At 37.3% G+C, this 24,620-nt stretch overlaps 1 protein-coding gene across 2 annotated transcripts; it reads left to right on the forward strand.

Moving 5' to 3' along the window:
* Window positions 1–7,039: 7,039 nt before the first annotated feature.
* Window positions 7,040–24,210, forward strand: IMPACT (impact RWD domain protein). Of its 2 annotated transcripts, none has more exons than XM_010708839.4 (11): window positions 7,040–7,142; window positions 7,309–7,437; window positions 9,198–9,250; window positions 9,489–9,551; window positions 12,321–12,406; window positions 13,224–13,352; window positions 13,679–13,776; window positions 17,104–17,177; window positions 19,073–19,163; window positions 22,255–22,389; window positions 24,004–24,210. In XM_010708839.4, exons 1-11 carry the CDS (start codon window positions 7,107–7,109, stop codon window positions 24,070–24,072), a joined length of 963 nt encoding a protein of 320 aa, XP_010707141.1. In that variant the 5' UTR covers window positions 7,040–7,106; the 3' UTR covers window positions 24,073–24,210. The 2 variants fall into 2 exon arrangements, with proteins under 2 accessions (XP_010707141.1, XP_003205049.2); XM_003205001.5 differs by having other exon boundaries at window positions 13,682–13,776.
* Window positions 24,211–24,620: the final 410 nt, after the last annotated feature.

Consider the following 24,620-nt stretch of genomic DNA (forward strand, 5'->3'; position numbering starts at 1 on the left):
GCTCCTGAGAAAAGCGTAGGACAGTGGGGGTGGAAAAGCCTGGTCCGGGAAGAGTGGAGAACCGGGGCAAAAAGACTTCGGAAGAGGTCTTCGAGTGAGGAAGTGAGGAACAAAGGTGTTTTGGGGAATCGCTTTCATCCTGTGTAATCACCTCGCATCTTGTTCCTGCAGGAACTTGGTAGGAGGGCAGGGAAGCTGTGTGGTGTTGAGGCGCAGCCCAGCGTTGTCACGTGCTGGAAAAGCCGTGGGTGCCATGAGAAAGTATCTCTAAAGGTTAGGATGAAGTTTCTGTTCCAAAAGTGGCAAGTTCGTACCTGAGCAGTTATTGGGAAATTCTTAGGACATAAATAATGAGGCATGCTTTTTTTTCTTTTTTTTTAATTCTCTTTTTTTTTTTTTCCTACTGCCTGTAACTTTGTGTATTATTAACACTTTGAGAATGAAGAGCCAAAAGAACAGCAGTTCCACGCCTGTGGAGATACTACATTTGTGCTGTGTTAGGATTTATCCTGCTTTTCATTAGTTCGAATTAGATGACCGAAATTAGGAGACTTGCTTCAGCAATAAGTATGTGATATCTGAGAGGCTTCAGTGAAGGTTACCATTGTCTTTTTCTCTGGAGCAGCTCTTTGGGTTGCACTCCTTTCTTTCAGAGCACTGGCTGCCCCATGTTCACATTCCTATCTTTTGTTGCTGCTCCTTTGCTCTTATCGATCTGAGCTTCTTTCCCTTTTGTTGTTTCTTCTTTCTGGCACTGAGCCACCTTTTGCAATGCCATAATACCCCGAGCAACATCACAGTTAAACCAAGCCTCCCTTCCTTTTCTTATTTTTATTATGGTATACATACGCAAGATTAAATGTTTACACATTTTGTTATATTAGTTATATTTTTGTACAGCATTTATAGTACCCTATAGCCAGTTATTTATGGTTTAGTTCAGTCTGCACTGGGGAGTTAGGGCATTGAATTGGGAAACAACAACAGTGCAGGAGTTCTTTTGGATCTCAGTAAGAAAGACCTGACTAAAACCGGCTTAATAAAATACAAATGTTTCAATAAGGCAGAGTAAGGGAAGTAAAACAGATAGTAAATCTTACGACGTTTCAGATGCTCTGCATCCCCTGTTCATGCAGCATCTGTGGAATGATACTCCTCCTTTGGCTATTTGAGTTATTATATAATTTTCTTAAAAGAAAACAGCTATTCATAGAGGATACTTGCATGAGAAACTCTTGCTATTCTGCCAGATAAAAGCAAGGCTAAGCTAGTGTTGTAATTACCAATACAAAGCTGGAGCTGCCCGCAGGCTCCTCTTTTGTAATGTGGAGTTTATCCTGAGGATAAAGGATTTATGCACCACAGCACAGCCTAAGGATGCAGAGATCTGTACCTACTCAGATTAACTGTGTTGTGGATCAGTGACTCTTCCATGTACAATCGTGTCCTGGTCAGCATCGCTACACACCCTGTGCTTCAAGAAGCATCTATTATTCACAACAGCTTTGCCTCCTTGTACACCCCAGAGTAATAATGAGTTTTGGATTCTGAAGTGTGTAAATGCAAATAACAGTGCTGCCAATATCAAGGGTTCTGTCTATTGTGAATGTACCTTTTCTATTCCACGTCTTTTCTTTTTTCAGGCAACCTGCTGAAATTAGTGATGCAGAAAGCATGAAATACTTCTCGTGCTAAGGTTGAATGCAGTGGCAAACAGCCTTGCACAGAACTTGCTGAACCGTTTTGTCAATTATTTTTGCAGTATACTTTACATCATGTCCTGCTCTGGGATGGGGCAATGGGGCAACCTGACTGCAGAATGTGAAGCTGTAATAGCATAACCTTGCCTGAGGAGAAATTTATTTAGACAGGGAGCTTCCACTTTCTGTAGTGCATAATCAACTAGTTGAATTCATTGCTGCAGGCAAACAAATCTTATGACTAGTAGTATAAGAGCTGGAAATTTTCAAATAATACTGCCCTTTATTGTCATTTCTTGGAAAAAAAATATTACTAGCAACTAGACAAACAAGATGCTGATCATATCCCATTTTACAAGGTACTGCTCACTGTTGAGGAAAAGACAAGAAGCATCTCCCTATGCTCCTGGCACTGCACAGTTGATCTAGGTTGCTGGTAGTTTAACCACTGAAGGCAGAACTTTTGGAAAACAATTCATACTTGGAAAGGAAAAAAGAATAACTGGGCATTTATATTACTCCCCCTCATGAAACTTCACAATTTTATTTATGATACAGGACTTATTTAGCACATCACATTTTTTGTTTTCTTTCTCTTCAGAATAAAGCATACCAGTCATATTTGAACATATTTGACTTGTGGAGATGATTAATGAAGTAAGAAATGACACACGATAGGTTGCTTCTTTGTTTTTAGACAGCAAAATATTTAATGACTGAATGTTCAATAATTGTCTAACAGTCATTCAACTGAAACTAAAAAATTGTTTCCTAATAGCTTGTACACAGACCTGATGTACTTCTTGTGCACTATGCTTGCAGTACGGTGAACATAGGGCCTGGTTGTTCTTCCAGACCTCTGTGTATTTGCCTGCTAGAAGACAGGCATGGAACAATTAACAACTGTGCTGACACTCTCAGGCATGGTCCCTATGGATCTTCATAGAATCATAGAATCATTTGTGTTGGAAGAGACCTTCCAAGGTTATCTAGTCCAACTCTCCTATAATGAGAAAGGACATCTATACTTGATCAGGTTGCTCAGAGCCCCATCCAGACTGATCTTGACTGTCTCCAGAGATGGACAACCACCACATCTCTGGACAACAATGCCTCACTGTGCTCATGAAAAGCTTTTTCCTTATGTACAGTCTTCTTCATTTACAAAGGACAACTTCCAGTGAGAGATGAAAGCAATTTTTCATGTTCTGAACTTTTTGCAATAGGATATCTTATAGGTGCAAGTTGCTTGCTGATATTTGCTAAGGGGGAAGTACCCTATCGAGTGGTTAATTTGTAGCTGGTGTGAGCCTGATTAAGTGTTGAAGCTGCTCACTTGTGCTCAAAGCAGATCTAAACCAAGTTCAGGCAGTTTTTGGAGACGTTCTCCAGCAGAAAGAATCATGTGTAGTATGGATTTAACATGCCCTTTTTATGTGAATGCAGATACAGCAGGAGAAAAATGTGAGATTCTCTGATTCGCTTTTGCCAGAAGGTTTCTAATAGCTAACCAGTAGTTATTACACTGTAGAAAAGCTTTCTCGAGCTCTACAGAAGACAAGTGTGTGCTTCTATAGACAGCATGCAACTGGACGGTGGCTAAAAAAGAAATGTCTTTAACTGAAGCATCACAGAGTTACTTGTATAGATGCTTCTTCTAGGTCTTGCCAGCCAAGCAGCCTTAGGCCAAGATTTGGGTTTGTTTAATGCAGTCTTTTATTGTGATTTAATCAATTTGGTCTAATTTAATTAATTAAAACAATAAATAAGCTGCATGTGGAGAGATGAAGCTTATACCTAATTTTGTCAGTTTAGCCCCCAGCCTATCAAAATACATATCTATGCAATTGAAATCAGTTGAACTACTTCATGCTTAAATGTTTACATATCCCTTATTGACTGATTCTTCGTTGTTCTAAATTTTCCTCATTTAAAAAGAAAGAAGTTGCAAACACACAGTGCCGCTTGAATAGATGCATACAAAATCAAACAGATTAACTGATATTTTGTTCTAGTATTTTAGTAATTTTTTCTTATCAACTGTGGCATTTTACTCCTAATTAGCATTTACTGTGCGCTGTCAAACTCTATACAGTTATCCTAATATCACTTATGTACTCCGTTGGTTTATTTTATCAATATAATTTTTATAAAATTTGGAAAATGAAGTTAAAAAAAATCCGACTGTTCAAGATAATGTCCAAGAAATTAATCTCAAATGAGCAGAAGTTACATGCATAGAGAAAATGACGATATTCAGTTAATTCCATTTACTTTATGGTAACCGAAGCACGTAGCTATTTACCTCCCCCCTCTGGACAGATTTGGTAGTAGAAAGTAAACACATTAAAAAATGTTTTGGAACTTCTGTTATTTTTTTCTTTTCAGAATTGTTGATTGTTTTTCAATGCATTGCATTTAGATAACATCCTTCTTTATTAAGATTTTTGTGTAAATATTGCTTCCTTATCTACGTGAGCATTAGTTACATTTGGTTTAAGTCTTTAGTTCCCTAGGATTAGATTCTGGTTTCAGAATGACATCAGTAATGATCAGTGTATTTTCTTGTCCTGACAAGGAATCTGCATTCCCTTTAGTAATCTGGGCCAATTCCTGACCTTCAGGGTCTTCCTTTGCTTAAGTGATTTGATTTGAGCTTTAAGTGTATTTGTTTGCCATCCCAAAGGCAGAATCTATGGACCAAAGGTTAGATTTGGTAACCATTTTAAGTATCAGAGTTCATGCATCGCCGTGAACAACATCAATAGGAGAGACTCCTCACTATTAAGAACCGTGAGGTTCATCAGTCTGAAAGTTAAGGATATGTATTTCATAACCTTCTTTAATAGAACATTTATTTGAGACAAAGAAATTACTCAGCTGTTAAACACTCCTGGGCACCATATCAATTCAGCTGCTCTGCTGCTGAGTATCTATAAACATGCTGGAAATTTGTTAACCACATTTGTCTTTTCTGTACACCGACACTTCTCACAGTTATAACTGACAATGAAAAGAAATGATAGAGCTCTCAGAAAGCCACCAGAGACGTCCGCAGTCCATACAGTTTTTATTATTTATTCTTTGTGTCTTCTTATTGATACAGTTTCTTCCTGGTCTGGTACTAGATTGCTGATTTCTTTCATATCAATATTTCTATAAGGACAACAGAAAAAATACTGTCAGTGATAACCTTTAGTTTTTTAATAACAAATACTGTGAATACTTACAAAAATCCATTTGTACAGCTAAGTCAAAACCAGCCACTTATAAAATGCAAGCACTTTGTAGATATTAATATCAGAAAGTTAAAAAACGTTCTGTAATTATCACATTTCTCTCTTTAAATTTGTAAGATTATTTAGTATGAGGATAAATGCAGCATTATCTTTTCTAGATCCTGTTAACTTAAAGCTTTCTATTATGATTTTACCAGAAGAAGATAACTTAAGAAAACCTACCTTTCTGTGTACCTATCCATCTAAGTGGAGTATGTGACTTTACTTGCCTGATAAAAAGTGCATTTTTGCCATGTTCTGAACTTTGCCCGTGACAATGAAGACAAATGCAGAATCTTGCTTAGCTTGGAAAATATCCCTTTCCAGTTGTCAAATATGGGACAACCATCAGTACTTATAATCTCTCAACTAAAAATTTACCTATTTGTCTAGGTACTCAAACAACACCAGGAGAGAGTTCTATTTCTTTTTAATTACTACACATGGATTAACTAAGAAAAATGACTTATTTTTTTTTTTCCCCAAAACTTCTGTTTCTTCAATCTGAACATGGAATGTAAGATTTTGGGCTGAGATAGCATCAACAGTAATGTTCATTAAGTCCTCTCTTGGAGCTTCCAGTGATGACAGCTTGATAAACTCAGTCCTTCAGTCTTCTTCATAATTATCTGAGTATTTCTTCCTCCAGAGTAAGGTATCATGTTGCTTCATCAGCACATGGTATTGTCTCCATCTTTGCAACAGATGTTGTGTAAACAAGGGCTATTATCACTTCGTCCCTTTCACTCAAGATGACTAATTTCATTGTTGGCAAATTCTCTGAAGTGTCTTTCTCTCAAACATTCAACTTAAATCTTTGTACTTTGCATCTTTTTCACATGCGAGAGGGAGAACAGTGTATTCTCTGCAGTGGTCTGTAGCATATTAAGGTTACCTACCTACCTCTCTCAAAATCCTCTTTAAGTTAACAAACTCCTTAAGTCTTCACAGTTGTCAGACTTTCTAGATTGTATTGTTTTTATTGCTTTAATCCAGACTTCAGTTAGTGCACATCTTTCTTAAAGAGCTGCCCTAAAACCAGACACAAAATTTGAGCTTGGTCTTCAGTTGTTCCATACAAAGCAGGATTACCTTGTGTGTCCTACTGTACCTCCTATGTATTTGGACATATCAGCATGATGGTTCTTGTTTAAGAAAAGCACAGCATAATTGCTAAGTACTTAGCTCAGGATTCACTCTAGCTCCCAAATCCCTTCTGTGGAGCTGCTGTCTAACTGGTGATTCGCTGCCCTGAATTTCTGCAGCTGATAATACAGTGCTGAATTTGTCTCTGCTCATTTGCATCCCGTTGTGTTGTTTTGGTTTTGCTTGTTTGCCTGTTTGTTGTAGAATGTGTCCTCTTTGTTATAATCATTCTGAATTCTGATTCTGTTCTCCAGAGCATGTGCAGATTTTCTCAGCTTTGAAGAAAGTGGAAAACAAAACTTAGCTTGAATATTCCCCCAACAAATCAGTATAAAAATACACTGGAAGAAAACATGAACAGCAAAATAAGTGATGCCTGGGGATCCCTGGGGATGGGATAGAATTACAGAATCATTAAGGCTGGAAAAGACCACTAGGATCATGAAGTCCCACCATGCCCACTGACCACATCCCTCAGTGCCACATCCACACGGTTCTTGAACACCTCCAGGGACAGTGACTCCTCCACCTCCTTGGGCAGCCTGTGCCAGTGCCCAATCACTCTTTCTGAGAAGAAATTGTTCCTAATATCTAATCTGAACCTCTTCTGGCACAGCTTAAAGCCATTATCTCTCATCCTACCAAAGGAAGGGGCAGAAGAAGAAGCTACTTAGATATTTGGGAGACACACTCAGTTCTAGCTATCCTTGTGTCTGAAGGTCTGTTTTGTTCAGAGGAGAGCTCTGTTTTACAGAATACAGTGTTTGTACTTAGGAAGCACAGATCACAGGAAGGGAAGATAATTGCTGCTAAGAATTGAATGGTGCAACCAACCCTAACAGAACCAGTACCGACCTCAGCGCAGCGACACCGCACAGGACCGCGCACCCACACAGACGGATGGGCGGTCAGCGGCCGGCAGGGAGCGTGCGCAGTGGGACTGCCCGCCCTTTCCGCCCTGCCCCGGTGCTTTTCCGCACTGATGGCGGCGAGCTGCCCGGAGGTGGCCCAGCAGCAAGTGAGCGGCGGTGGGGGGACGAGAGTTGTTGGGCCCCCAATTTTTATGGTTGTCTGTTGCACTGATTCTGTCATGTCTGTAAATAAGATATAGGAGAGCGAAGCCTAAAGCTGCGGCTGGTACACGATTTGTTTACTTAACGATTTTTACACGCTGTTTTCTCTAGATTGATGAAATCGAAGCCCTCTCGTCCATATACGGTGAAGATTGGTGTGTTGTTGATGAAGATGAGAAAATCTATTGCATTAAGATTGGTGACTGTCTGGATCGACCAAAGTGGACCCTCTGCCTGCAGGTACAGTGCTGCTGGGCAGTTTGACACAGTGTGCTGTGGGACTCGGGCAGGCAAAACCTTATGCCTGTGTAAAATCCTTTAAAATAAGATTTAGTATCCACTCATGTAGGTTAAGAAGTTTTTGGTTTGGAGTCTGTAATACACTTTTCGTTGGTGGTTCTTAGAGCTGGGAGGATTGGCCAACGCACCTGACGGCTGTGCTACCACTCAGCAAGACCTGGACAGACTGGAGAGTTGGACAGGGAGGAACCTGAAGAGGTTTAAGAAGAGTGATTGTAGAGTCTTGCACTTATGGAGGAATAACTGCATGTGCCAGTACAGGTTAGGGGATGACCTGCTGGAGATGAGCTCTGTGGAGAAGAACGTTGGAATCCTGGTGGACAGCAGGTTGGCCATGAGCCAGCAGCGTGCCCTTGTGGCCAAGAAGGCCAATGGCATCCTGGGGTGCATTAAAAAGCCAGCAGGTTGAGGGAAGTGATCCTCCCCTTCTACTCTGCCCTAGTGAGGCTGCATTTAGACTACTGTGTCCAGTTCTGGATTCCCCAGTTCAAAAAAGACAAGGATCTCCCAGAAGGAGTCTGGTTGAGAGCCACAATAATGATAAAGGGCCTGGAGCATCTCTTGTATGAGGAAGGGCTGAGTAACCTGGCTCTGTTCAGCCTGGGAAAAAAAAGGACTAAGAAGGGGATCTGATAAATGTTTATAAATATCTTAAGGAAAATGGGATGCAAGTGGATGAAGCCAGACTCTTCTCGGTGGTGTGTAGTGATAGGAGAAGAATTAAGAGCCTGAAACTTGAACGTAGTAAGTTCTGTACTAACATGCAGTAGAAATGCTTTACAGTAAGGGTGATGGAGTACTGGAATAGCTTTCCCAGGTTGTAGGGTCTCTTATAGATATATTCAAGACCCATCTGGATATGGGGACTGGAGCACCTCTCCTATGAAGACAGGCTGAGGGAGCTGGGCTTGTTCAGCCTGGAGAAAAGAAGGCTGTAGGGTGACCTTGTTGCAGCATTTCAATACCTAAAGGGAGCCTACAAACAGGTGGGGAATCAACTCTTTGAAAGGGTTGATAACTGCAGGACAAGGGGAAATGGTTTTAAGTTGAGGGAGGGGAGATTTAGGTTGGATGCCAGGGGGAAATTCTTTACGGAGAGGGTGGTGAGGTACTGGAAAAGGCTGCCCAGAGAGGTTGTGGATGCCCTGTCCCTAGAGGTGTTCAAGGCCAGATTGGATGGGGCCCTGGGCAGCCTGGTGTAGTATTAAATGGGGAGGTTGGTGGCCCTGCATGTAGGCAGGGGGATTGAAGATTCATGATCCTTGAGATCCCTTCCAACCCTGGCCATTCTGTGATTCTGTGATATCTCCCTGTGCTACCTACTGAAGAGTACCTGCTTTAGCAGAGCAGGGGGGCTGGATTCGATGATTTCTTGAGGTCTCTTCCATTCCCTGCAATTCTGTTATTCCTTTGACAACACAACTTGCTTATGATGGTTGCAGTATTTACACATCCTAATTCCATACTCACAGAACCTTATCTCAGTGTTTTTCTTTAAAATCTTATTTTAGACATACTGTTTTTTACACTGACTTTGTTAGGACACCTGAGTGAATCTGCAGCTACTAGATTTACTTTTTCAAAGTGTGGAAATAAACAATATTCACATCAACCAAACTGAATAGCTCAATGTTGGAGTCCATTAGTAAAGCTCAGCTACCTGAATAATGCAATGAACATTCACTCTGAATTTCTTTCAGGTGATTTTGCCTCCAGGATACCCAACTTCAGAGCCACCTATTTATCAACTGAAGTAAGTGAAGTTTCTTGTTGATAGTTGCTTTCTTTCAAATATTTATTTATTTGTTTACAGAGTTACCATTGTTGCTTGTTTGAAGTGTAAGTTGAAATTTCAGAAATTTTATAACTAGGGATGACTGATGTTGTTTTGTTTTCAAGGTGTTTATCACATTTATTTAAAAATGAATGCTTGTTGAGGTGCTGGAATCAGAGTACAGGCGCCGTTTTCATTGTATTTCTTTTTATTCTAGTGCTCCTTGGCTTCGGGGACAAGATTACACTGAACTAGCAAATAGTTTGGAAGAAATATATATGTAAGTTAACAGTCTGTGGAACATCGTAAAAGGTGATGATACCTATTCAGTCCTGTGTGCTTTTAAGTACCTGCTTAACTAGTGAGTGTAGTGATTGATGCAGCAGCCATCAAACATTCAATGCTATGTGTATACTAAACATTTTATAAGAATGAATTGTCTTAGACTCTGACAATTTCTTTTATATTGTTTAAACCTGGTTCTCTTTAAGAATGGATGTCTTAATTTTGGCTCCTAATTTTTGACACTTTAGAATCATAGAATCATAAAATGGCTTGGGTTGAAAAGGACCACAATGATCATCTCGTTTCAACCCCCTGCTATGTGCAGGGTCACCAACCACCAGACTAGGCTCCCCTGAGCCACATCAGCCTCAAGATACTTTCAGAATTGAGGTGTAGGTAGGTTTTAAAACAAGCACAATTAGCAGAGTCTTTTAACTAGAATCTGTAACATGGCAAACTGCATTACCACAGTGTGTAGCTAGCTGAACTCTTGATGCATGAGAATAAACATAGCATTAAGAAATACTCATACAATCAAATTATGTTTTAAAATTGCTGTGAAATTGGAATATTAAATGGAGTAATTTTATGTGGTTTATTTAATATATGAACTAGATGAAATGAAAATATGTCATAAGGAGGCATAGCTGTGCCCAAATAATGAAATCTGAGTGTCTTGCTTAAGAAATATGTTTTAATGTCATAGAATAAGAAAGACACTCGGCTTTTTTATTTTGTTTTTGTTTCATTCCTATAATTTAATCAGGCAAAATTGAGTTAAGATTTGAAGTTAAAAGTTCTAGAGTGGAGGAAAAAGAACTGAGTATCCTTGATTCCGTTGGAGTCTCCACCAGAGGTAAAGCTGCTGCTCTGTCCTTCCTATACTGTCCTAAGCATCCAGGGCGTTTAGAGCATCTTGCCCCACTGCAAGGAGGAATAGCATGGTTGTTAAGCACTCTTTTTCTTTGCAGGGAGCCCTTGTTGGTCTCCTGCCATTTTTGTTTGCTCAGCAGGAAATGAATGTGTTTGTACTTTAGACAGTGTGTGTCATTTTAGAGTGTGTTTTTAAACCCTTCTGGAGTTGTCACTGATGTATGTAGTGTTTGTGAAAGCCTTTTATCTATCCACTGTCTAAATAGTTGCCAGGTAAACTTAATTACTCTGGATCATTTACAATGTGTGGCTTACCTGGTTTTGAATCCCTAATGATCTAAATTGCTTAGTTTTGCAAATAATGCAAACTATGCTGTTGGTGACTCACCATGTCTTCTTAAGGGGATGGGAAAAGCAGATAGCAATAGATCACAAATCTGCTTTGGTAGGCTCAAAGTTCTTAAAATATAGGAAATATTTGGATTTATTTTATTTTTTCATACGTTCTTCTGGTAAGATTTATTTTTTTCAATAACAAAGCTTTGTTTCATGATTTAGATGCAAGTGTCAAGAATAATAGCTGTCTATAAAAGTAACCTTTGAGACTAAGTGTAATAGACAGAAACTGAAATTGGGTTATAGCTATAGAAATTGCTAGTTACTCATATCCAACAAAAAATCTTATTCATTGTGTGATCTTTCATTCCATCATTAAAACAAATGTAGTTCTTCATGTATTATTAAAACAGTACTTCTATATGATAAGCAGCAGCATGAAATCATGGTTTTCTCTCATTCTGGAGTCTGTTAAGGTTTTGGGGACAGCTACAAGTTTGCAAATTCCTCATTCTTGCTTGAAAAATTTTCTTACATATATTTGTTTGATTTTTCTAATTTCATTTGGCAGTTGTGCTGTGTACACTATGTAAAATAAGCATTTTTTAAATACAGTTTTGTTACTGGTGTGTATTTATATGCTGCCCCAGACGGTGGCAGTAAGAATAAAATTATTAATAGAGAAACTGTGAGTTGGCTAAAGCCCTTCATTTTCAATTCTGGTTTTGAGACTAACACGCATAGATCATAAACATGTTAAAATATAATTTGGAAAGCTAATTTTGAGGGCAGTATTTTAAATATATTTTGGGATGTTTCAATCCTGCTGCACATTAAGGCAGTGTTTCCTAACTTGGAATGTACACATAAAAGCATTTATCCCATCCTCTCCCATTAGCATAATCCATGTCTGTGCCAGCTGACTAAGGGCTCTTAAGCTCAGCGCTTACCTCTCCTCCCTCTCCTTTAGGATTTATCATCAGCGAATTGCAGCATGTTGATCTACTGCTCCACTGTGTCAGCTACCACTGACCTACTGTCACAGTCCTGCAGGATTAGCCCCTGCTGTGTATGTGCTGAGAGCATGACGGGGAAGAGAAGGGAGGCTGTTCTAAAAACCACTCAGATACGAAGGGGAAGAAACTCTGCAGGCAGAGTGGCTGAAAGGCATCATCACAGGCAGTACAGAACTTTCTGAAAACCAATCCAGAGCATGCTCAGAAACTAGATAAACTGGCCTAGTATTCTCTTGAAAATGCTGAGGGCTGTCCAATTTACTGTACTCACAGTTGTTTTCACTTTCACTTAGGCCAAAAAGTTTCCATCAGTTGCCTATTTTCTTCCAGTACTGGTGCTTTTAACACTGGAAAAAGTGCAATAGAGTATATAATGATGCTGATTGTCACTGAACTTCCCCAAGCCTTATTGCACTAGACTGTAATGTTCTATTACTGCATGTCTGAAATCTGCGCATTATTTAATGTAGATACTTTCTAAGAGAAATCTGAAAGAAAAAAAATAAAATTCCTTACTCACTGCAAGTTTTAACTTCCAGACAGAACCTTGGTGAAAGTATTCTTTACTTATGGGTGGAGAAGATACGAGAAGTTCTGGTGGAGAAGGCACAGTCATCAAATTCAGGTAGTTCAGGAAATACAGGGATTTTTCAGTTTACTTCCTGTTCAGCTGCAAAATAAGATCATAGAAGCATAGAACGGCCTGGGTTGAAAAGGACCACAATGATCATCTAGTTTTGACTCTGCACGTAGCAGGGGATTGCCAGTCACCAGACCAGGCTGCCCAGAGCCACATCCAGTCTGGCCTTGAATGCCTTCAGAGATGGGGCATCCACAACCTCCTTGGGCAACCTGTTCCAGTGTGTCACCACCTTCTGTGTGAAAAGTGAAGATTTCATTGCCAGTTAAAGATTTATTCCCATTTTTCTTGACTAACATGGGTAAGAGAACACAATCTCTGATTTGGCTTATTGTATTACAGTGATAGCTTTCCTTTCTTAAAAGGCAATAGAAAATAAAAAGGAAGGGGGTGGTTGCAATGAAGTGAAGTCCTCAATTTTATTATAGTGCAATTAGAAGTTGCTTCAAACTGGAGTTGAGGTGATTTTTCTGCTGTTACTCTAATAGAGGCAGGGTTTCTATAAGTTCACAGCTACTCTTCCCATAAATTTTGGGCCTTTTTTTTCCATATGAAAATGCTAAGCTGCCATGAAATACATGAGCAAAATGTCTGCATGCACTTATGGCAGAAGGAAGTAGAAATATTTTTAATTTTTTGTTGTAATTAGCATTATTATTCCGCACTTCATAATTTTTTCTTACTAGCAAGCTGATTTCAACTTAACAGTCAGATATTTCATAGAAAAAGAATTTGAAAATTTGTATTACTTATCTCTCAGAAAAGTGTGTAATAGGTCTGCTTACTACTTATGCTTTTATAGAACCAGATATTAAGAAAACCACTGAAGAAGTTGATGAAGACAGTGTGGATGATTTTTTCCTGGACTATCAGCCTGTCCAGGAAGATCCAGTAGAAATTTTAAGTTATATCACATCTGAAAGTCAAGAAGGTAAAGATGTTTCCTTGTTAATTGCAATGAAATAATTTAGGAAACAGTGGCCTTTAAGTTTCAGTTTTTCTACACAGCTTTTGAATAAAATTAATAGTATAAAAATCATAATTAAGAATAATGATTGCAAATAACCCTGTATACTTTTGGTGGTTCTGCATGTCATCACTTTGTACATAGCTTTAACCAATCTCTTTTTTAAAGGTTTAGGTATTCTTGAAGGCTACTGAAACAACAAATAATTGAATTATTTGAACAAATAGGTTGAACATATTTGTTGTTTCAGTACCCTTAAGGAAAATGAACACTACTTTATTTGTGATCAGTAGATGAAGAACTGCCAATGATACATCATGGAAACCCACTCACAGATCGAAGGAGTACTTTCCAGGCACATCTGGCTCCTGTGGTGACACCCAGACAAGTTAGTAGAAATCACACCTACTCTTTTTTCTATACTTTGAATTTGGCTGAATGTTACTGAAATACTTGCAATTAGATGAATATATCTTTCTTTGTGTGTCAATATCATCTGAGCAGTCATCTGTCTTTGCCTGTCATTATTGGCTGAATAACTCCTAAGTAGCAGCTCTGCAATGCAGCCGGGTTGTTTCCAGTTTTGTTTTTGAGGTGGGTAGATGTTGCTATCCCTTATTCCTAACTGTGAGAGAACACTGAAATGTGACTTGTGGACTAATTTCAGTCACTTTGTACATCCCTTTGCATCTGTTAACCTTTGTTGCCTTTGATGATCCCCATTCAGTGTGGAAACTTCTGATGTACTCATCTTTTGTTGTCATTAACTAAGAGTTAAACCTTGTGGATGTTTTCCTCTTCCCTTGTATCCAGTTCTCACTTTCATTTCAAGAATTTTTGGTAGCACATCTTGTCAAATGCTAGATCAACCAGCAGCTAGGAAGCATGTGCTCAGCAGCTCTGAAATAATCTTGATAGATTGGCAGATTTTTAGAAGTGTAATTCCCTATATGAAGGCAGTAGTTTATTAAGCTATGCTGTAGGGCTGTTCTATTTTTGTTGTTGTTTTTTTTCCTTCTATTAATTTGCCTAGACTTATACATAGACAATATAAGACTTATACATACTTCTGGAGTACATTTGAGATGTTGGTATCACATCAGTCACCCTCTGTTGCAGAAGCAGTTTTAAGTAGTAGGTTCGATAGCTTAGTAGATGTTCAACACCTGCATACTCTAGTTCCCTTCAAATGTTTAAATACATACAATCTGTTTTTGCAGATTTGTTTCAGTTCATCTTCATCAATGTTATTCTATCATAAGGCTCTGCTCTGCTGTCCTTGCCTGACCTTTTTTCATACGTATTGTACATTCAGTTAGGTTTTTGTGCTACAGCTGTATATTCTTTGATTCTTCTGCATTGTATCTATCTGCTCATAGTACACATTTCTAGAAGGCTTCAGCTTTTTGAGTTTGAAAAAATATTATTATGACTTCTATTTATGTATGTCCAAAAATGTGCTGTGCCTTTCATATCTGTCTTGTCATCTGTCTTATTTTTCTCTGTCTGAATATATCATAATTTTTGAACATGCCTTCAGCTTTTTTGAGCTGTTCTCTTACTGCTTCCAGAGTGAAAGTAATTTTATACTTCAGGTTTAGTGTGGAATAGCTCAATTTTTAAAAATACTTAATGCATTACCATTTTCACTAAAGTGTCACTGTACTTTAAGGCTTTCTTATCTGTTTTCATTCTTTATGAAATGTGAGTTTCTATAAGCTGTTTTGCTTTGGAAAGGAAAGGAATTGGAATCATTGATTTAATGCCCCTTTTTCATTGCTTCTTTTAAGACTTCTATTGAAAGTCCACCTATACTTGGAATATGCAGTGTATTAAGGTAGTGCAATTTCCCGAGTGTCAAATCCAGCTTGTTTCAGAGTCTTGCTGTACCGTGTAAAACAACTGGTCTGCAGGCTGCAGAGTAGCATTGCTGTGGCATGGGTTCCTTTTTCTGAAAGAAAGTTGAAAGAGGTGAGGAATGGGGTAAATGTTGTACTGAAAGCTAGCTTCTTTATCAACTGAAGTGACTGGTGTGTACCCATAATGCTTTATCTGCATGTTTGTATGTTGCAGTGATGGTCTTTAAGATAGGACTGATTGCTTTGTAAATTCCTCTATTGAAAATTTTAGTAGTGGAGCTTTACTTCTAGTACAGCTTTCAGTAACGAAGGCCAGAATAACACTGTAGATAGTTAAATATGCTGTCTTATGGGGAAACAAAATTGATAGCACTGCTAGATTTGGTAATGTTGCTTTTCCTTGTCTAGCACATTTTGACATTTAGAATGTGTGTGGTGCTTGTACTTGGTGTAGGGACTAAGGCCTAGATGGAGCTAAGAAGTGATCTGTGGTTTAAAGATCTTTTGTACCTTCTATGAGCAGTTCCCTAGCTGACCTTGTAGAGAATCCCTTAATTCCCTAAGGAAGGAACAGGGGGAAAAAAGGCTCAAGAGCTACAGTAGGAAAAAGGGTAGGTTATTGCTCATCTGTGAGATGGGGTGTTGCAGGTTCATTGATAATACAGACATTTAATGAGATTTTGAGATATCTGTCAGCTACCGGGATCCTAAAAATATAACTGATGTCAAAGGTGACAATCATTTCATATGCTTTCTATGCAGTTTATTGAAATGTATTTATGAAAGCTTATTAAATAATGAGTTGTCTTTCTTCAGTATTCCACTTAAGAGGGAAAACTGGAGAAAACAGTTGTCTGAAGCAATATTCTCTGTTAATAATAGGGGATGCGTTGAGGTTATTTGATGTTAAATTTCTGTTAGAAGAACTGAAAATAGCACAGTATAGCTAGGATAGGTAATAAGTATGAATATTTATTATTTCTCACATTTATTTTGCTTCAGAATGAAAGACAACTTACTTGCCATGCATGTTTTCCCAAGCTTTCTCAACTTTCTTCAGGATAAGGTTAATTACGTATTCCCTATCAAAGCATTGTTTTAGCCAAATCGTTCCATTTTTCTAGAACAAGTTTAGAAGTGTTGATTTTTCTACAACATTTTGATAAATGTTTTGAATTTTGTATTTAAGAACGGAAAGTTGGACATAGTAAAAAAGTTTTCTGGGAAATACTGGCACGTTCAGACCCATAGTAGAAAGGTTTTATTGGTATTATTATTTTTTTTATCCTTTCCATAAAATGGAAACTTTGGAAAACAAGTAGGTTTGAATAAAAATTATATTTCAAAATGAAACATAGTAGAGCTTTTTAAACATTGCACATTATTGTGATATCAATAAAAGCAGCATGCAAGAGAAAACATGTTGTACCATTATTCCAGCTTAATGTTATACTTGAAAAAAAAACATGAAGGTGTAACTGATACTTAATACTGATTTAAATTTTTTTTTAGATCTTGCCATATCTTATGTATTAAATCAGTTTGATGCTTCTGGTTATTCAGCAATAACGTGAGTGTACACAGTTAATGTGTACACACCAATTGAAGGAACAACTGTTTTTATTATCCCAGAAATACGATCTGAAACTAGCATGAGTGTACTGGCGTGGTGGCACTCCTTGGGTTAGCACACTGAATGTTTAATTAATTTTATGTTAAAATGTTAAAATCTTTGTAGCACTGAAAAGATGCTTGTTTAACAATGAGATTGATATTGAGATTGTGAATGTGAAATCCCCCATTATAAAAATAAGCTTATTTCTGTGGTTTTTTTTTTGTTTTTTGTTTTTTTTAAGGTAAAGAGAGTTCTTGAAAAATTATATGAGAATAAGAAAATTGCAAGTGCCACCCACAACATATATGCATACAGGTGAGAGATGGTGATTTTTCTGCTATTCCTTGCCAAGTGAGTGCTGTGCATGAGAAAGGTAAAACCCACCCAGTGGGTCATTTTGGGACTAAGTTTCCTATTTGTGTGTTAAAGATTTTAGGATTTATTTTGAACTTGAGAAAAAGAAAGCAGAACATATAGTAAGAAAAAATATGAAGATAGTAAAGCAGCGCAGCACTAAGGATTTAAAAACCAAAGAAACAAAAACCCTAGAAGTAGACTGGAACATGTGTTGGTGTACTTTGTATGGGAGATGAGATTAAGGAATTACTGCTTCATTCTGAACTAAATATGGTTTTACTTATGCGAAGCAAAATTTTTCTACCTGACCACTTGAGCCATTTGGAAAAAACTGAAAATTTTTAGTTGAAATAAGAAATTCAGCACAAAGCTGAATGCAAACTGGAGTATAAAATTGGCTGAAATACATGAAACTTCGGGGAAATTGAGAAATGGGTAATAATGAGTTTGGCAACGGTCTGTCTGACAACTTTTGTGAACACAGAATGATAGAATGTTAGAATGGTTTGGGTTGGAAGAGACTTTTAAGATCAACTAGTTCCACACCCCCTGCTGTAGGCAGGAGCACTTCCCTCTAGACCAGGTTGCTCAAAGCCCCATCCAGCCTGGCCTTAATGCTTCCAAGGAAGGGGACATCCACAGCCTCACTGGGCAACCTTCCAGTCAGTGTCTCACCACCCTCACAGTAAAGAACGTCTTCCAAATATCTAGTCTAAATCTATCCTCTTTCAGTTTAAAGCATTTCCTCTCATCCTGTTGCTACCTGCCCTTTTAAAAAGTCCCTTCTCAGCTTTCCTGTAGGACCCCTTCAGATACTGGAAGGCTGCTAGAAGGTTCAACCTGCTGGTCACACTTATCTTCATGCCACTGAGGATACAGTTGGCCTTCAGGGCTGCAAGCACACATTGCTGGCTCATGTTGAATCTTTCACCAACAGACAGTCCCAAATCCTTCTCCTCAGGGCTGCTCACAAGCCGTTCTCTGCCCAGCCTGTATCTGTGCTTGGGATTGCCTTGACCTATATACAGGGTCGTAGCTTCTGGAAAATGAAATAGTCTCAGTCCAGATAGTGATGCAGGTTTTCTGAGGAATGTAAGGAACAGTAAAAAGAGCCCCCTGGAGGAAGCAGTCAGCTGAAAATGCCTGTATTGAAAGTAATGCATTTGTGTGCTTCCTGGGATGATCCTAATGAAATATGAAATGAGAGCAACTGAATGTTTACTTCACCAGCGTGTCTACCTAAGTTAAAGGCTTCTGTAATGAGAGCTGCTGCTGACCTGATTATTTTAACTCATACTATCTAAATACACTTCAAAAATAGCAATTATTCTGTCACAGCTCTGCTTTAGAGAAGGGCTAAGTTAACAGCATGGTGAATTTGAAGCAGAGTTTCAGTAATAGTTTTGCACTGCTGGTGAAATATAGACATAACTAATTACTAATAGTATTTTTGTCAGGCTTCCTTTAACTTGTGGGTGCGTACCATCATTTGAACCTGTATCTGAAATTGTTGGTTTAAGCTGAGTGTAAGTGTAATCCTCAGAATAAAAACCTAAAGATTCTTCTTTCTGGGGACTTCACACTAGTAATGAATATGGGGTTAACCTGTAGTAGTTAAAATAATGTAAAATCTTCACAACGTTTGTTACTCTATACAGATAATATTTGTGGTTTACCCGAAGCCTCATCCTGTTTTGATGTGAGTATCCTTAGTGAAGAAGCAGAATTGACGCGCGTGTTTGTGAAAGATCTCTGGGACTTTATTAATCACTTACAGTGTCAGTTGACTGATACTTTTGGAATCTGTTTTATGCTTACGTTTTTCTTTCTTTTTACTATATATTTTTTTTAAGGATATATTGTGAAGATAAGCATACGTTCTTACAGGACTGTGAAGATGATGGGGAGACAGCAGCTGGTGGACGTCTTCTTCATCTTATGCAGGTTATGAGAAGTCAAAGATTTATTTCTATAATCTTGAAAAGATTTTAAAAATCACTACAGTGTGAATAAACTTACAGCAGATTTTTTTGAATTCTTGCTCTTCCTTTAGCCCAGTATGTGATTACTTTCTCTGAAGTCAAAGAAAAAAGTATAGACTGTTGTATGCATGTGATGAGTTGAGTTTTCCAAGTCTTGGATTATAAAAATAATGTTTCATAGATGACACTAATAGTTGGACTGGTTTAGAAGAGAAAGAAGTTTTGAATCTTCTACTTGGTGTAAGGTATAATGAAAATGAAGACTGAAAGAAGCTGATTGACAGGATGAACAGCTGACCTTTGCACAACCTTTTCTTCAGTTTCCGTGAATATTTGTAATGAGAGGACTGTTCCATTTGAACTTGCAGAGTAGGGCTTTGAATGCAAAAGTCAGTGGGAATGAGGCAGTCAAGCTGTTCTGATTGTTTTATCTGATTGTTTCTTAGTGCTGTTTCCAGTTCTGGGTCTTTAGCCCTCATATTCACATACATTTTAGTTTTCAGGTGTGGAAATAAAGCCCTGGTAAAGTTACTGCTAAATGTACACTGAAGATAGATTTTGGTTCACTGACATGATGCAACCCTTTGTAAAGCCATAAGTAAAATATCCTAACTTCAGGGAACAGCTGCATACATCTTATGCCTCAAGTTGCTTAACTGCATCAGTGCACTAATTACTGTTTTGCATTTTGATTTTAGATTCACATCACCTTTGGAACAAGGATTTTCTTTTCCTGTCCTTTGCTTGCTTGTATATTTTGTTGCTTAGTTTGCTTAGTATTCTTGGAAAGTGCTTTAAAACTTTTCTTTTTAATTTCAAAGATTAGAAATACTTTAATTTTTTTTATTTTTTATTTTTTTTGTTTAGAACTTTTTGAAACTTTCTAATTAACTCAGCTCTGACTTGGAAAGGAATACTTGCATGTATTACATAAATTAAGCTTACATGCTAAGCGTGAACGTATAGTTGTAGTAATAGCAGCATGAGGAAGCAACTTTGCAGTTACTGTTCTTGAATTTATCCTAAGCCCATTGACTTTTTCTCAGTATTTTAATGTATACTTTCGAAACTTAGCAGATTTACAGTGGTTTAGGTGCTTAACAGTCCATACAAATGCAGTTCAGGATGGCATGAAATTTTGCCTTTTAAATGTGAATGCATCTAAATCATATGGATCGTATCTGTCCATTAGTAGTACTCATTACTGGGAATATTTTTGTTTTGGAATTATACTTCTACAGGGGTCAGGAAAGTGCAGTTTTCATTAATGGGACAAGATTGAAGTAGTTTAAGGGCTAATTTCTAGGTGTTAATGTAATTCTCTTAATTCTTCTATTGTAAGCAATTCTGATATGGGCTTAAAATAAGGTAGTATAATACAGTTATTGTATTATTGCTGTAGTTACAGTTCTTCTTTTGCAGTAGAGATCTTATCTTGTTTTAGATAAACCTAACACTTTTGTCAAGATAGCGCTTTCCGGTTACGAGAAAAAAGAATTTTAGATTTATTCTTTTAAACTTAAGGTTAGAGTTAAAATATTTCCCAACTATCTTTGACATCCTGTTTACTGTGAAAAGATACTATAAATTGAATCTGTGGCTGATGAGTAAATGGAGAATAGAAAACGCCTGTCACAAAAACTGCCTTTCCTTCTTGTTAATTTTTTTTTTTTTTTACATTATCCTTTAAATTTTAAAATACCAACCTTGTTTCTATCTTCACAAAGGTAAAATCTTCTGATAGGATTGTTGAAATTAGACAAATAAATGCATATTTTTCCTCCTTAATGGAAATTATAATGATTATTAACCTGCTTTATAGATAGATGGCTTCTAAGGGGTTTTCCTCACGTTCCACTTCACCAAAGCACTTTCTGTCTTGCAGACCACTGCACTTTGCTCTGCAGTAAGCAAATAAAGCTGTGATTGCTCTGTCTGTCCATCTGTGTGTATTAGTGAAATAGTGCCCGCTCTTGCGAGTGAGGTGTTTGTAAGTGAAGACCTGTCACAGGTTTAGATGCTTAAGTTGGAGGGAACAGATTCAGGATCATAGCCACTATCCATTAACTAATGCTGATTGTCACTAAATGTTTCCACACCATAATGTCATTCTTATATTTTAGCAAGACTCATTTCTGATATTTAATCATCTGTCACGCACTGTTACTAGTTTGTGCTGCTGCTGGATTTAGGTGTTGCGACAAATAAAGATGCTGAGGTCTTCCATGCTTCATGCCTTTAATTGCAGTAAAAGAAATTATCGCTTCTGCTTAGCTCTGTCCTTTATTTTGTTACTGATGGTCTTAAAAATGCTATATGAGAGTTATTTAGTTCCTTTCAGTACTAATTGCTAATAAAATTATGTTGCATGAACTTGACATATGCCTTTTGGATTTCAGAAAGCAACTAGGGGATGCTGATTCAGACCCAGAAAATTCAGAGATTTTCTTGCATTATCTAAATATTGTTGCAAGTCCGTTGTGTGGCAACAGTATGAGAGAATTCCACAAAATCATAGAATATACCAACTTGGTAGTGACCCACAAGGATCATTGAGTTGGCATTTTAGATATCCAGATGAACCATGCCTTATGTACCTGTTCTCAGGCTGTCATTAACCAATGATCCACCAATGTTTCCAAAAGTGTGGAAAACCAATCTGCTTAGTGGCAGAGGTTCTCTGGAAGTAATAGTGTCCTATTAAAAAGTAGTAAAAATAACTCAGTAATCGACCTGTTAATTAATGCCTTGAGGCTTTTTACATTGGTGAGCAACTGTAGTGCTTTATGCCATTTCTAAAGGGACATCTTTACTGGATTTACTTTTTTACCTTGAATTTACCTTTCAGTAGAAATTTGGACAGTGAAACTTATCGCATCTACTGAATTGTCATTACTTGTTACCCTCTGGTGACTTTTGTGCTATGTGTGATACAGACCTGATGCTAATTTCTTAATAACAAGTAGACTTTTTCTGTAGTTAAGAAAGATAACAACAATAAAACTAGTTTAATTAAAAAAAAAAATCACTTAAAAAATTTTTTTTTTTAACAGATTTTGAATGTCCAGAATGTGTTAGTTGTGGTATCCCGCTGGTATGGAGGTATTCTGTTAGGACCAGATCGTTTTAAACATATCAACAATTGTGCAAGAAATGTACTTGTGGAATACAACTATGTACATTCAGTGGTAAGTTTCTACTGCTTAAAATGGACGCATATATAAATATGTAAATGTGTGTAAACTGTCACTCTTAGATAAAGTCAGAAGAAACGTAGAGCTGTTTCAAATGTCATCCTCTGATTGCTTCAGTGCACTGGTAAGGAGTGTTTGCACTGATCAGATGCCTTTATGAAAACTTCCGATGTTAGTGATTTGTAGTCATGAAGTGTGCAATAGAAGAGTGTGGCAGCAGTTGAGAACTGTGGTGTAGAACATCATTGTGAAGCTCGAGGAAGAGCAGGAAGGTGATGAGCTGGTTTCTGTTAAGTAAACTGGCTGCTGCTGCTGTTGCCTCTTACGTTTACATGTGCTGCAGTGTTACTGTGTAGGCAGACTGAGCTTAGGAATCACTGTAGCTAATGGGCATTTTAAAATGTGAATGCTTTAGTAGACTCAAAGAAGATTTCAAAATTACAAAATATAACATGGTAATAACAGAAAATACTGTTAAAATAGTAGATGGTAGGCATCATTAAAAAAAAAAAATTAGACTGGAAGAATTCAAACCAACTCACATTAGCATCACAGGAAAAAGGAAGGAATAATGTTTCAAGGGGGTAAATCACTTGAGTCAGGAATTCCAGATGTTTTTAAATGTAATTTTATGTGGAATATATAGATCACTTAATTGTGTATTACTCCCATTTTTCCACATTCTTTTCTTCGTCCTCAGATCAATGGATAAGTGTATGTTATATTAAAATATATAATTGCTAATGATAGAAATTTTACGACAGCAGGAAATAATTTGTAACAGATACTTCTTCAAGTATGCCACTGTTAAGTTTTCCTTTTATACAAAAGTATCTAAGATTACTGTGGCTGGATGCTTAGCATTCTTTTGTGTTCCTCCCTCTTCACTTCTCAGTTACTTCTAACAATTCAGAGGTGCTTGTATATATTTACTGACTCACTTTCTTGGCTGCTGATCGAATGTCTCTTATTTTAATAAATTTTTTATAAAATAAAAGAAAATTATAATAAGATGTTCAAGCATTTATACTCGAGAAGGTTTAGTACTGAAAGTGAGTATAAATAAGTGTTATTTTCCTAACAACTTCAATCAGATTGTGTTTTTAACAAACATGTTTTGTTACCAATGTTCTTTAGAAAAGTAACAGACGGAATTTACAGTAATTCTTATTCTAGTAAGACTAGGTTGTTTTTCCTCGTTGCAGATTTATTTTGCCTAGGGAAGTAGTTTTTTTGTACTGGTGCATGGTATATTTCTTGATAGGGCCATATCCACACTAGAAGCAGTTCTGCAATATAGTGTAGAAGTATTCCTGTACTGGTAAGTCCTCCTTGAATGAAAGTGGCTTAGATTATCTTTATACTGCATTATTGTTACTATAGTTACGTCTCTAATTTTAACACTGCTGAAGGCAGAAGTTTCTAAATAGCAAGATAAGCAGCCAAAATGATGAAACTAAAGGTTTAAAAAAGTTCAAAACTGCAATGAGTCCCAGTGAACTACGAATGCTTTGTATTTAAAATAATTCTTGTGAGTGACTTTGAAAGACTACTAGGAGAATTTAAGAATGTTATTTTAAATTTTGATGTGCTTGTTCTTCATTTCAGGAAGAATCATCCAAACCAGCAGGAAAGAACAAAAAGATAAGGAAGGACAAGAAGAGAACAGAACACTAATTGACTAATTTATTTCTAAAAACTATAAAAGATTACTTTGCACATATTTATAGAAAGGAAACATGAACATTAATGCCTTATCAAATACAAAGTTTTGTATTCAAAAGAGAATTTAGTAAAGCTATATCTATTTTTTCATCTTGGTCCGTGATTTCTTTTGCTGTTGTACAGTAGAACTTAGACACAACCTTTTATATTCTTGTACTATTTCCTCCCCTCAATGATGGCTGACTGATTTAAAGGGCAGATTGTTTACCCGCTGCAGAGTTCAAGCTCAAACATCTGTCTTGTGTTAGAACTTAAATTCACTAGTTTGTTGTGTTGACGCTGAGACTGAAGTTATTCGAAGGCCAAGATCACTTATGAAGTTTAAAATTTTCAATACTTAATGGTAAAACTGGTGGCCAGTGCTATATGGTATTGGTCCTGCTTATGCAGTTCTCGTGCTAGTTAGCACCTGCCTGATGACACAAGGAAGAAACATGAGTGATGAATAAAGAAATACAGAGAAATTTCTTCAGTATTTCTTTGAAGATTTTACTCTGAGA

Source organism: Meleagris gallopavo, chromosome 3, assembly GCF_905368555.1.
Source record: "Meleagris gallopavo chromosome 3, MGAL_WU_HG_1.1, whole genome shotgun sequence".
Lineage (NCBI taxonomy): Eukaryota > Metazoa > Chordata > Aves > Galliformes > Phasianidae > Meleagris > Meleagris gallopavo.

Coding starts and splice junctions, on each gene's coding strand:
- IMPACT (XM_010708839.4), top strand. CDS start 7,107: ATGGCGGCGAGCTGCCCGGAGGTGGCCCAGCAGCAA. Junction 9,251..9,488: donor CCACCTATTTATCAACTGAA/GTAAGTGAAGTT, acceptor TTTTTATTCTAG/TGCTCCTTGGCTTCGGGGAC. Junction 13,777..17,103: donor CTGTGGTGACACCCAGACAA/GTTAGTAGAAAT, acceptor GTTTTTTTTAAG/GTAAAGAGAGTTCTTGAAAA.